At 41.8% G+C, this 13,570-nt stretch overlaps 1 protein-coding gene across 1 annotated transcript in view; it reads right to left on the bottom strand.

The window, feature by feature from the left end:
• The window catches only part of NNT (nicotinamide nucleotide transhydrogenase), a 73,003-nt gene extending 62,598 nt beyond the window's left edge, over positions 1–10,405 (bottom strand). The window contains exons 1-2 of the mRNA XM_081320814.1: positions 10,203–10,405; positions 6,254–6,455 (exon numbers count right to left, since the gene is read on the bottom strand). Of these exons, the coding sequence (XP_081176940.1) occupies positions 6,254–6,404 (151 nt within the window). The 5' untranslated portion in view covers positions 6,405–6,455; positions 10,203–10,405. The remainder of the gene's footprint in view (positions 1–6,253; positions 6,456–10,202) is intronic.
• Between the last annotated feature and the right edge of the window lie 3,165 nt (positions 10,406–13,570).

The following is a 13,570-nucleotide window of genomic DNA, read 5'->3' as shown; positions in this document are numbered from 1 at the left end:
TAGTCCTATTAGACCTCTCAGTGGCTTTTGATACCATCGACCATGGTATCCTACTGCGGCGTCTCAGGGGGTTGGGAGTGGGAGGCACTGTCTTGCGGTGGTTCTCCTCCTACCTCCTGGGCCGTTCGCAGTCGGTGTTGACGGGAGGGCAGAGATCCGCCCCACGGTCTCTCGTTTGTGGAGTTCCTCAGGGGTCGGTCCTCTCTCCCCTCTTGTTCAACATCTATATGAAGCCGCTGGGTGAGCTCATTTGTGGTTTCGGGGTGGGGTATCATCAGTATGCTGATGATACCCAACTTTTTCTTTCCACCCCGAACCAACCCAGTGACGCCCTCAACGTGATGTCCCGTTGCCTGGAGGTGGTCCAGGTTTGGATGGGGAGAAACAGGCTTCGTCTCAATCCTGCCAAGACTGAGTGGCTATGCATACCGGCATCTCGGGTTAACCAGGTTGTTCCATCGTTAATAATGGGGGGTGAGGTGTAACCCCCCGTTGATAGGGCTTGCAACTTGGGCGTCCTCCTGGATTCACGGCTCAGTTTTGAAGATCATATACTGTAGGAGCCATGGCCAGGGGGGCTTTTGCCCAGGTTTGCCTGGTGCGCCAGTTGCAGCCCTATCTGGACTGAGATGCCCTACGCACAGTCACCCATGCGCTCGTGACCTCCCGGCTAGACTACTGCAACGCTCTCTACATGGGGCTGCCCTTAAGGACCACTCGGAGGCTTCAGCTGGTGCAGAATGCAGCCGCGCGAGTTGTGATGGGAGTTTCTCAATACTCCCATGTAACACCTCTTCTCCGCAAGCTGGATTGGCTTCCAGTTGCCCACCGGGTGAGATTCAAGGTGCTGGTGATGACCTATAAAGCCCTAAATGGCTTGGGTCCGGATTATTTGAGGGAACACCTGCTGCTGGCATCAACTCCCCATTGTCTTGTGCGCTCCCGCAGGGAGGACCTTCTTAGGGTACCGCCGAAGGACTGCTGGCGGGTGACTCCCAGAGAGAGGGCCTTCTCTGCGGGTGCACCTGCCCTTTGGAACCAACTTCCTATGGAACTTAGGATTGCCCCTGACCTCCGTTCGTTCCGCCAGGACCTTAAAACTTGGCTCTTTGAGCTGTCTGGCCTAGACTGAGGGGTTTTTAATTGGGTTTTAAAGTTTTAATTTTGGGGCTTAAATTTAATTACTTGTTTTAAATTTGTTTTAACTTTTGTATTGTATGGTTTTAATTGCCCTGTAAACTGCCTTGAGTCCTACAAGAATAGGGCAGTATAAAAGTCAAATAAATAAATAAATAAATAAATAAATAAATAAATAAATAAATAAATAATCAATCTCTTAACTGAAAAAAGATATAAGTGAAAGCTAGTATTCTAAGGACAGAGGATTACTTTCTGGCAACATATTTATTTGTGAAATGCCCTTGAGTCCCATAGCAGGAGCAATGGAACAGGAGAAAGAAATTAGCAAGATCTTGTTTAAGATCCAAGAAGTCTTTTTCTGACTGCACTGGTCATTCTAGACTTACAAACATGCATTAAATGTTCAAATTTATAACAGTGTTGTCAAAAGTGATTTATGACCAGTCCTGACATTTATAACCATTGCAGCATCCCCAGAGTCATGTGATCACAATTCAGGCACTTGGCAACCAGCATATATTTGCATCCTGGGTTCCCATGATTGCCATTCTGATCTTCCCGGAGGGCTTCCGGCAAGCAAAGTCAATGTGGGAATCCAGATTTGCTTAACTGTGTGATTCGCTTAAAGACCATGGTTTTTTTAAAAAAAAGGTAATAAAATCTGGTGCAATTCACTTAACCACACCGCTTAGTAACGGAGGTTGCAATTTTTTTATTTTTTTTTAATTCTATTTATATCCCGCCCTTCTCCGAAGACTCAGGGCGGCTTACAAGCTTAGCAGTAGCCTTCATTCTATGTATATGCCTGCTTATTAGGGCTTTCACACACACTCCCAAGCGGCATTATTACAAAGTCAGCTTAATTGCCCCCAACAATCCCAATTGTGGTCGTAAATCGAGGATTACTTGTACCCACCAAATGCTCTCAAAATTCTAAATGAAACTTTTAGTGTAAAAAGGGGTGGGGGTGGGGGGTTGTATGCAGATAATTCACTTTCTTGATCTTAAACTTTTCATATTAGCCACTGGCAAAAATTAAGTATTAATACTTAATACTGCACCATTAAATTACTGAAAACCCTGGGTTTCTCAATTTTTTTACTTAAAAAAAAAGCAGAGGATCCATTTCAAAAGACTAGTATACCATTAATTTTCACTTTCGCTTTATTCTCCAAGCCTTTTATTTGAGCTAGCCTTAGTCATTGAGAGCCACCATTCCACCTCCCCCTGCTGCCATGTGCCAAACTTCAAGGAAGTGAATCTCCAGACAGGCATCTTTCAGGCATTCTAAGCATGTGTATAAACATGTCTTTCAGTGATTTAATCAGAAGAAAATACCACCCATTGGTGGTATGTAAATGTAAATACTATTCAAAGAAAACAATTTCCTTTAACAAAGCAAATATGCTCCAGTGACTGAAATTGCTATTATAGTTATAAAATTTTGTACTGAGTAATTAAAAGTGGGTTTTGCTGACTCTTTTTTCTGGAATTCTGCATTTATCTGCTGGTACTCAATAGCAAATCATACCGCAGCAATTTCACCAGCTCAGCATTTTTTAGGATTACATGTTGCACTCCTTATTGCACCATAACTAGGAAAACATCCTGACTCTTCATTAATATGGTTTCTTCTGAGTTCGTTTTTTCATAAAAACATCATTTTTAAACACACTCTTTATCAGTCTGCCAAGATTCCTCAGCATTATTTTCTGCAGAAAACATCACCAATGTCTCAGTTTGGGGTGGGGGCGAGTCTTTTTTTGCAGGTTACATAAGTACTACCACAATTTTCTGTTCCTTCTATTCCTGGATTATGTTGCCTACTTATGGCAAACCAATCGACTTTTACTCATGGAATTATTATGTATTTTATACTAAAAGGCAAAAAAACAGAAGTGAAATTCTATGACAATCAAGTACAGTAATTATCATCTATGCTTTAGCCTCATGGATGAACCAAACACACATGTCTATGCAGATGCACATTAATGGAAGTTTGAAATTTTCACTTGGACAAGTTTGGTTTTGTCACCATGGCCAAAACAAAATCATTCTTACAGACTGAAAAATGATTTTGAAACTAAAATAATGACTTTCGGCCACATAGAAAGTTACCCAGCCCAACTCCACACAATGTCCAAAATTCCTTAGCTAACCTCTGGCTTCCTTAAAAAGTGAATTATAATTATATTATATTATATTATATTATATTATATTATATTATATTATATTATATTATATTATATTATATTGTCCACTAGGAGTCCGAGATCCCTCTCACAGTTACTACTATTGAGCAAGGTACCACCTATGCTATACCTGTGCATTTGATTTTTCCTGTCTAAATGTAGAACCTTACTTTTTTCACCATTGAATTTCATTTTGTTAGATAGTGCCCAGTGTTCAAGTCTGTCCAGATCCTCCTGTATCTTAAGCCTATCTTCTGGAGTATTGGCTATTCCTGCCAGCTTGGTGTCATCTGCAAATTTGATGAGTTCCCCATCTATCCCCATCTATTTCATATGGAGTTCCTATTATTTTAAAAATGCCAAGGAAATATTTCTTAGTACATTACTGAATATATTCTGTACTGGGGAAAAATGTAATCTCTTAAGGCATCAGTGATTTAATAAACTTGTTGACAGCTTGCAATTTAGTTAGCATGAAGTTTTCATAGCCGAGAGGCAAACCTCCACATTCAAGACAGCTTTCACCATTCCTTCCCATTTACTATCTCAGAAAAGAGCACAGTAATAAAAACAGTGATCCCTATAATTTTTCATATGTGCATTCAGACTGGATATATTAATATATCCCCATATTATTTCATTAACAGACTATTCAAACACTGTAAGAGTACTTACGGAATTATAGTATATAAACAAAAATGTCATACTTCCTATTGCAAAATAGAGATGGGAAAAAACCTAAAGCCACACATTAGTTGTTCAGGTAGTCCTCAACATATGACCACAATTTGGAACAGAATTCCTGTTATTAATCAACATGGTTAACATCAACGCTGCTAACATCGGATGATCTTGCTTTGACAACAGATGGAAATGCAGCCATTTTCTCTATTGCTTTTAGACTTAGTTGCTGCTGGGAGGGGGAATAGGGATGAGTGTCCAGTTAGTCATAACAATAAATAACTTAGTCGTGGGAACCCAAGGACATTGGGCCCAGAGTTGATAAGAGTTTTGGCGGGCTGGAGAGCTGGGGAGAAAGCCCAAGCTTCAAACTAATTGGGGAATGTGATTTATGACTGTTTATTGGAGGAGGGAATTGTACTTTGTTACTTTGTATCCAGGGGAGAAGAATTTAGTTTCTGGTTTCAGCTATGTAGTGCCGATACTGTGTTTCTCAAATAAAAAAGTCTTTAAGGTAAACAGTGCCTCAAAGTTCTTTTGAAGAGTTTCATCTGTCGGAACCATGACAGTGAAGTGAATCATGCCCAATTTTATGATTTTTGACACGGTTACATGAATCATGCAGTCATTAAGCAAATCTGTCGTCTTCCATTGACTTTGCTTGTTAGAAGCCAGCTGGGAAGATCACAATCACTTGACCTTAGGATGCTGCATAAATGCAAAGTCCAGCATCTCATTTCCACTGTTGTTGTAACTTTCAACAGTCACTAAATGAATGATTATAAATCAAGGACTATGGTACCATTTCTCTTTGAATCCCAAGCAAACAATGAGAGCTACAGTTGCAATACATATGGGACTAAACTGGGGAAAGCAATAAACAACAGTAGAAAAATGAATGAATGCTTTTCTAGATCCCATGCCAAACTATATAAATCACTTTAAAACACATAAGTGGAAAAATGTGCTCTGTGAAATTCTGCCACTGCAGATTAAATTATAAAACATGCAAGGACACATTCCCATTACATTAATACAGTCTATCATTTCTCCAGTTTGTAATAAGACTGTATTGTGTAAGGTATCTAACAACCCATTCATCTAGGAACTGTTCTAGATAATTGGCTAACTAATAGATTAGTTAATTCACATACACATTTCTGAAGCACAATTCCATACTTTCAAGGAGAACCATTGTCTTTGTTAACAAAGTATCAATTGTTACAATCAAAGAACAAGAGCTTATGTAGTAGAAAGAACCTCTGAAAGACATATATTAATGTGGACAGGACACTTGAATAAGTTCTACATGCTAATTCTGAAATGCAGTGTTTTGTTTTCCTCTGAAAGTACATCACTGCTAAAATCGAAAAGAGTATATGCACACACCCAGTTTATATCCTCCAAGCCAGACCTAGGAATTTGACATCCCTGGGGCCATATCTGGCCCTTTGGCTGTTCTGTCCAGCCACCATAAGGTCAATCAGAAATTAAAAATCAAACATTAATAAATGTACATAACACACACAATACAACTGCTTTGCCCTTATTCTGATTCACATATATGCATGTGTACATGCCTAGGCACCTTCACACCCCTATTGGTTCAGTCCTCCACAACAATCCAAATTCCTCATGGCCCCTTGGGAAAATTAATTGCCCACCCTTGCTCCAAGGTAACCTTCTGAATGGAGATATGGTGAAGGAGCACTGCAGATTACTATTGCCTATTATTCAATTATTTGAGTTCAAGTTCCATCTTAGCCACAAAAGCCAGTTGGGTGATCTTGGGTCAGCCATTCTCTCTCAGTCTAACCCTATCTCACAGGGTTGTTCTTGTGAGGGAAAAGAGGAAGAGGAAGGTGTGGTGGATATCTTTGCCTCCTTATTTGTAAAAATAATAAATATTAAATACATTTCTGCAGTTGGCTTCTGCAGATGGAATACAAAAAAGTTGTCTTTCTCTTTAGGATGTAAATGTCTAGGCCTTTCACATCCTACACTTCCAGTGCAATGAGTGAACCAAGTTTCAGAAACTCTATTAAAACATAGCCAAAGTCTGCTGCTTATCTTTAAAGGAACGATGATTCCTGTAGAATACAGTTGAATCCTGGATTCTTTTTATTATATTATTAGTGTGATAGATGCTGGAAGGCCAGAAAAATATATTGGAAGTGGATTTCGTATGTTTTAACCCCTGATAGAATTAAACTAAAATTCTGAGAACTAAGTTGACATACCTGGTTTGATAGCTGCTTTACACCAGAGAACCTGGTGGGTAAGGAATGTCCGCAAGCTTGGCACCTTCGCAATCTTCACCTTATGGCATATCACATTGTTGAAAAGGGGTACAGAGAAATTAGTAACAACTGTACGCAGGATGCCTGCCATATTGCCCAAATCCAGCAAGCAAGATCACACGTTAGGAAGTTGCACAGCTGCCTGTATACAAAAAAAAATCAATTTAGCAAATAACAACACATGAAACTTGAAACGTATGGGTCATTGCTAAAAAAAAAAGCCCAGTTTAAGGTTACAAAATAGATTTGGACTTTAAAATCTGTTTGGAAAATTTTACAAGACAAATAAATCTTTTCTCCATAAATACGTATGATTTAGTAATTGTTTTAAATACACACCTTGAGAAAGTGTACAGAACATGACTGCCAAAGCACAACAAAGACTGCATTTCATCATGACTTAACACTGTTAAAATTTAAGCTAATATATACACAATTATTAGTGTAATTCCATCTAATTTCAATAGGAGAGTTGATACACGTTCTTCAAGTACAAAGTACGGAGTTCAAAGTACCATTGCCAAATAAAAGTAGGAAAGAGTAGTATCTGAACCCTTTGAAATTTCCTCCTAATTTTCAGTAAGAGAAACCAAGAGTGATTCATGATAATTTAAATGTGTGTATGTGTGCATGCACGTAAAGTTATGCTACTTCAGAGATTAGGACTGAATTTTTGTATTTAAATTACTTAAACAGGGGCACCTCGAAAGCAAGTGCAATATTTTAAAGTATCTAAAGAGTACTTCTTGGTTTAGTTGCAATAAATACAATATGGAAAAAGTGGAATAGCACATAATCAACTAGTGACATATGTATTTCAAATCATGAATTTTATCTATGCTAGGAAAGGGATGAAATTTCATCCCTTTATTAACCTTCAGCTGTGTATTTTTCGTTATCTACATGGACCGCATACAACCCAAAACATGGAGATTAAACAAATTACAACCATGAAAACAAAGGCTGATAAAGAACAAGGAAGAATTTTCAAAAAACCACAAACTGTACATAGCTGGTACCCAATAGCACAGATCTGTCGAGCTATTCTAAAGTATGTTTTATACAACTGCCAATGCAAGCACTTTATACTAGGTACAGTAATTATAATCTTCATCATTGGAATAGTTAACATATAACTCTAACCATACATTCAAAAGATTTTAAAGTGGAGTCTAGCATTCCAGTGTACTCATACCCACAAGACATTCAAGTAATACACAAGCCAGCATGATAACGAATAAAAGTTTTGATTTGGGGATAACTTACATATCAACAACTACTGCATATTTAGCAATATACAACATGCACCTACCACATCTATTTCCAAATTTATTAAAAATCCTAATAAAAATGCTTGAGCATTAAAAATGCATAATTATTCTAAGCTTCCAAAATAAATCAAATCATGGACAACATTTTCATTTAAAAAATAAGTTCACTGTAAGCTGGCTAACATTATATAGCTACCCAACAATGAGATACAGTAATAGTATTTCAACTAGAAATACATGTGTAACCATTTCCAACACCAACATGGACAGTTTCTAAGGAAACTGCTATAAATAGAAAACACTGACACTGAAAAACAGACTTCTGCCACGTACTCACACATTCAGAACACATTTTCTTTCCAGCAAAGAAAAAATTAACATCATTTGTAGTCCTCTCTGCCCTCAAGAGTGACATACTGGCAGATAAAAGAATTCCCTTAAATCAATAACCTACATTAGTGTCCTGACTAATGAGGCATTACCAAACCTTCAGCAAATGCAGGAAGCTGAATTCTTCATTCAAAGGAAACTCCAATTACAGGTCTGCTAAAGACAAGGATGTGTGTGCATAATCTGCCTAGGCACAGATGACTGGATACAGCTCCTGTCAATCTCCACCAAGTATCAAGTTCATTCTTTGACTTGTAAAAGCTGCCTTAGCTTGTGAACTTTTAACTTAGACCATCTACAGTCACTGTCCAATCTGTTTCAAGTCCCCCAACTTTTTAAACAGAAGCTTGAAACAGAAGTTTCAGCATGCCTTAATCTTTAAACCATCCAAAGATATTTTATATATATATATATATATATATATATATATTCTGTCACTGTTTTTGGAGTTATTTGGAATGCACTTGCAAATTTAGAATTAGTTTTTCATTTATGGGTTCTAAATATGTAATGCATTCTGTTTACTTCAAAAGCTTACTTCCAGTTAGAAGTACCATCTAAAGTTCATCTTCATGAATTTTTGAACAGTATTTTTAAAAAGTTGATAAGCTTTAGGACAACATTTTTTGTACTTTTTTTATTCTGAACATTGCAGTTAACAGATGGGGATAGAGACAGCAATTAGTGTACATTTTTAGGTCACTAATTCCTGGTTATCCACTAAGAATTACTAGAAGAAATACACCCTATTACACTTTTCCTATCTACATTTCCGATAGCATGAAGGCACATATTTCCTTTTCCTGATTTGCTAGGGTGCAGGACTGCCTACACTAGCTCTGAATACCAGAAATATCTACGTTCAATCCAAGACACACTCACAGTTCTACAAAGCCACCCACCAAAGCTTTATGCATGGAGGTACAGCCCAACTAAACCTTTTAACATCTTCCAAGACATTTTGAGAGTTCTGCCCCTTTTGAAGTCAAGACATTTTCACAGATAGTATTCATTAAAGTGAAATTTAAAAAGAGGTCCTCCTAATCATGTAATGGCCACCCTCCAGCATTTGTCTCAAAACTTAAAAGGGTGTGACTCTCTAAACTCAAAAGCTGTTGAAGAATCCTAAGTCCTTTTCAAACCTCTTCCCACTGCCCCTTCTACTCATTGTGCTTAAAAGCCTCACTACATATTGGTTGATAAATGTCCGAGACTCAACCAAGGTCATCGCCACCATTCCCACTGCACGTTTGACCTCCACGTAACAGAAACACGACCGTGTTTGACTTTAGTTCCCCTTTGTCCTCGAGAAAAAGTAATGACTTTCTCTTCCAAGGGTGGGGTGTTCTTGTTTTGCAACCTGCAGCATTCCCCGATCCAAACTGCATAAAGACAGATTCCTGCTACCTGGTTTTTCTTCCCCCACTTCCTAACTACTGAAATAAATATTCTCCTTTAGTGGTACCGAAATGACTGCTTTCCTCAGAAGGCACCCCGATTTTTATATTTCTGATGGCTGCCCGCGCACATTCCTACTTTATGCACGGGCCGTGGGGATGGAGGCCAGACCTTCCCACCCTGCAGCCCAGCTGCGAGGCCAGACGCGCCCCAGAGATTCCCCACCGAGGTTTTGTTTTTTTCCACGGGGCTTAGCAGGCAGGACACGCTCCACTTCTTGCACCGTAAAAGGAGCCTCCTCGCGAGAAGACCGGTCCCGGATTCCGTCCGCAAGCATCCAACAAGAGGGCAGCTTGGGAAGCAGCTATTTTACCTCTTTCTGCAACTTGGAGGAGGAGGAGGGGGGGTAAAGTCACAGCAAGTTGTGACCCCCCCTCCTTTGCCCAAACCTGCGTTGCTATGCGCATGAACGACAACTGGCTCGGGAACGGGACAACTACCCTCTTTGTCCTGCGCTCGATCAGTCAGGAGACAGCTGAGGTTTTCCTGCGATCGCTTCCCCCCACCACCCCTCCAGTTACTTCTCTGGCGGGCGCTCGGCTGCACCGGGGCGGGGGGGGGGAGAGATGCAACGACTACAAGGAAAATCCTCCAGAAAACCTCCGGGCTGCTTGCCGGCGGGATGGCCCTCGCGCGGGGGATTAAAGGGCGAACCGCTTTCGTCCCCACCCCAGGGCATCCTTAGCGAGCAACGATCTGCCCCAGGCCGGCCTCTCCTTCCCCGAGGCGTAAAAGCAGGGAGAGAGAGAGACGAGAGCAAGGCTACCTACCGCCTCGGCGCCCAGCCTTGCAAAACGCGGCGGCAGCTGCGCCGACCTCCCCGGCTCGCCCTAGCCCGGCTCGACGAGACGGGAAGCCGAGAACCGCCGCCGCCGCCGCGGCCCGCGGGAGGTCCGAGCCAAGAGGGCGGGGCGGCCGGGCGAGCACGAGCCTCCAGTCCGGCGACGAGAGAGGCTGGAGCGGAGCCTAACCTCGGCCAAGCGAGTTAGGGAAGGGACGGGTGGCGACGTCACGCTCTTTCAAAGCGAAGGGGCGGCAAAGGGTCTGAGGGCACGTGACGGCGCGGCTTGCTTTTCCGTTTTGCGCCCGCCCGAGTGCGCATGGGCTCGCTCTGCGGTTCACGCAGCGAAAGGGAAGAGAAGCGTTTTAGGTCTGTCGCCGTCTTTGCGGTAGAGTTCGGGGAAGACTTAAAGGAGGAGGAGGAAGACTTCTCTGGGCAAAGCAGGAGGGGGCGGGGAAATCACTCCCCTTTTCTTCCTGCAGAAGAAATTTATTTATTTTAATTCCATTTATATCCCGCCCTTCTCCGAAGACTCAGGGCGGCTTACAAGCTTAGCAGTAGCCTTCATTCTATGTATATGCCTGCTTGTTAGGGCTTTCACACACACCCCAAGCGGCATTATTACAAAGTCACTTAATTGCCCCCAACAATCTGGGTCTTCATTTTACCTACCTCGGAAGGATGGAAGGCTGAGTCAACCTTGAGCCTGGTGGGACTCGAACCTGCACTAATTGCAGGCAGCTGGTGTTACTTAAGGAGGCATTAGCCCACTACTCCACCAAGGCTCTTGAGGTGTTTCCATTCCAGAGCTCTGTGCCTTCCTGTGGCTTGTTTTTTTATTATTATTATTATTTCAGCAGGAGTGCTTTGTGGAAATCGGGAGACGACGGCTCAAGTCAACAAGCCAAAACCCTCCTTGTGAGGGGTGATTACCTTCATTTACTTGGCTATTTAGGGACGAATGGAGCGCTTTTGAAGCATACCAGTTTGAAAAGAGCCGATTTATTACAGAACCGCGACTGCTGCGGAAAAATAACGTTTCAGAAAAGAATATCAAAAATTCATTGCCACATTCCTCGCCTGAAGGTGAAACCCAAGTTGAAAGTATCTGAAAATCGTTGTGATCCAATCAGATGATTCCCTATGTTAACGTGTTCAGAGATTGACATTTCCTAATGAAGTCCTAGCTTTAGTTAAGAACTAAAAAAACAATAACCCACCTCTAAAACTGACAGCCTTTGAACTGATAAAATGAAGCTGAAATGAAAAAAGTACATATAAACCATAATATTTTGGTTTTTACACATGCCATAAACCATGAATTACAAATTCCAGTGAGTGGAACAAGTAATAAGCTAAGTAAAACTGCATTGTTGCTTTTTTGCCCGTTTAACTCACTAGGGACTTACAGTAACTGCTGGTATAACCTGACCCAATCCTCATGTTGGAAATAGAAGGCCTGCTATGCTCTGTGCAGTGAATATAGATCACTAAGGAGGAAATAACCTTAATTTGTAAGCCTAACCAAAGGCTACTGTAGAGGTTCTTGGTTATACTAGACCAGGGGTTGGCGACCTGAAACAATGAAAGAGCCACTCGGAACCGGTTCCGGCACACACACACAAAAAAGTGGGAGCCGCAAAATGTGCGTGTGCATGCGTGCATGCATGCACATGCGCAAAACAAGCACCAGCTCTGCCCCCATTTCTTTCAAACACGAAGGCAGCAACTCTCCAAACAGGGCACCAGAGGTTTGGAGAGTTGCTGCCTTCGTCCGCATTTCTTTCATAAGTGGACAAAGGCAGCAGCTCTCCAAACCTCCGCCGCCCCATTCTCTCAATGGGACTTTTTTGCAGAATGGCAGAGGAGGACTGGGAGCCACATGAGACGGCTTAAAGAGCTGCATGCAGCTCCGGAGCCGCGGGTTGCCGACCCATGTACTAGACACAAAGCTGGGAGAGGTGACTAATGCATCAGAAGAGAGGGAGTAGTTATTTTTAAACTCGAAGTGGTAATCCTTGACTTACAACTGCAACCAATATTTCCATTGCTAATTAAGGCAGCTGTTAAATCAGTTGCACCCCATTTTCTGATCTTTTTTTACCATAGTTGTTAAGCAGTCACTCCAGTTGTTAAATGAATCATGCAGTCGTTAAGCAAATTGATTTTCCCCATGCTAGGAATGACAATCACATGACAATCACATGACCCTGGGAGGCTGAAACCATGGCAGGGGTGTTAAACTGCCGGCCCACAGGCCAGATGCATCATGCCGAAAATGTGCCCACCCTATTGCCAGCAATGGGAAAAAAGTTGTGACATGTCACGACATGTCATGTGACGTTGAAAGCTTGACACCCCTGAACTATGCTTAAATTTTGATCACATGCTTGTGGGTATGCTGCAATGATTAAGAACCCATCATTAAGTCACTTTTTTCAGTGCTATTGTAACTTCAAATGGTTGCTAAATGAATGGTTGTAAATCAAGGACTATTTTTAGTCAGGCTTGAGCAATTGAAATTGACAGGATGGAATTTAATAAGGAGATTGTAAAGTTCTGCATCTGGGTAAGAAAAAACATGAACTGTGGGCCAGCAGTATGATGCAGCTACTGTCTTGAAGTGCATTAACAAGAGCGTCGAATTCAGCTCATGGAAAGTAATTGTGCCATTCTAGTCTGCTCTAAAGGGACGCGGTGGCTCAGTGGGTTAGGACGCTGAGCTTGTCGATCGGAAGGTCGGCAGTTTGGCAGGTCGAATCCCGAGTGCCGCGTAGCAGAGTGAGCGCCTGTTACTCGTCCCAGCTTCTGCCAACCTAGCAGTTCGAAAGCATGTAAAAATGCAAGTAGAAAAATAGGGACCACTGCGGTGGGAAGGTAACAGCGTTCCGTGCGCCTTTGGCGTCCAGTCATGCCGGCCACATGAGCACGGAGATGTCCTCGGACAAGCGCTGGCTCTTCGGCTTTGAAACGGAGATGAGCACCGGCCCCTAGAGTCGGAAACAACTAGCATGCATGTGCGGGGGAACCTTTACCTTTACCTTTTTAGTCTGCTCTAGTCAGACCTCATTTGCAATACTGGTTCTCGGCAGTAAAGTTTCAAAAAAAGGGAGTGGCATATTGGAGTGGGTTCAAAAGCGTATTACCAAAAGGGCGAATGGCTTAGAAACAAACCCTATCAGGATCAGTGAAAGCTCTTCAATAGAAGAGATTGAAATATGATAGCCATCTTTAAATATCTGTCATGTAAAAGATGGAGTTGACTTATTCTTTGTTGCCCAGGGAGGAAGGAAAAACTTTCTGATATTACAAGCTGTCAGTCAGTGAAACAGGGTGGAATATGAAGAGGTAAAGTGT

This window comes from Vipera berus, assembly GCF_964194415.1.
Source record: "Vipera berus genome assembly, chromosome: 2".
In the NCBI taxonomy this organism is placed as follows: Eukaryota; Metazoa; Chordata; class Lepidosauria; order Squamata; family Viperidae; genus Vipera; species Vipera berus.
This window is presented reverse-complemented; position numbering and strand designations above follow the sequence as displayed.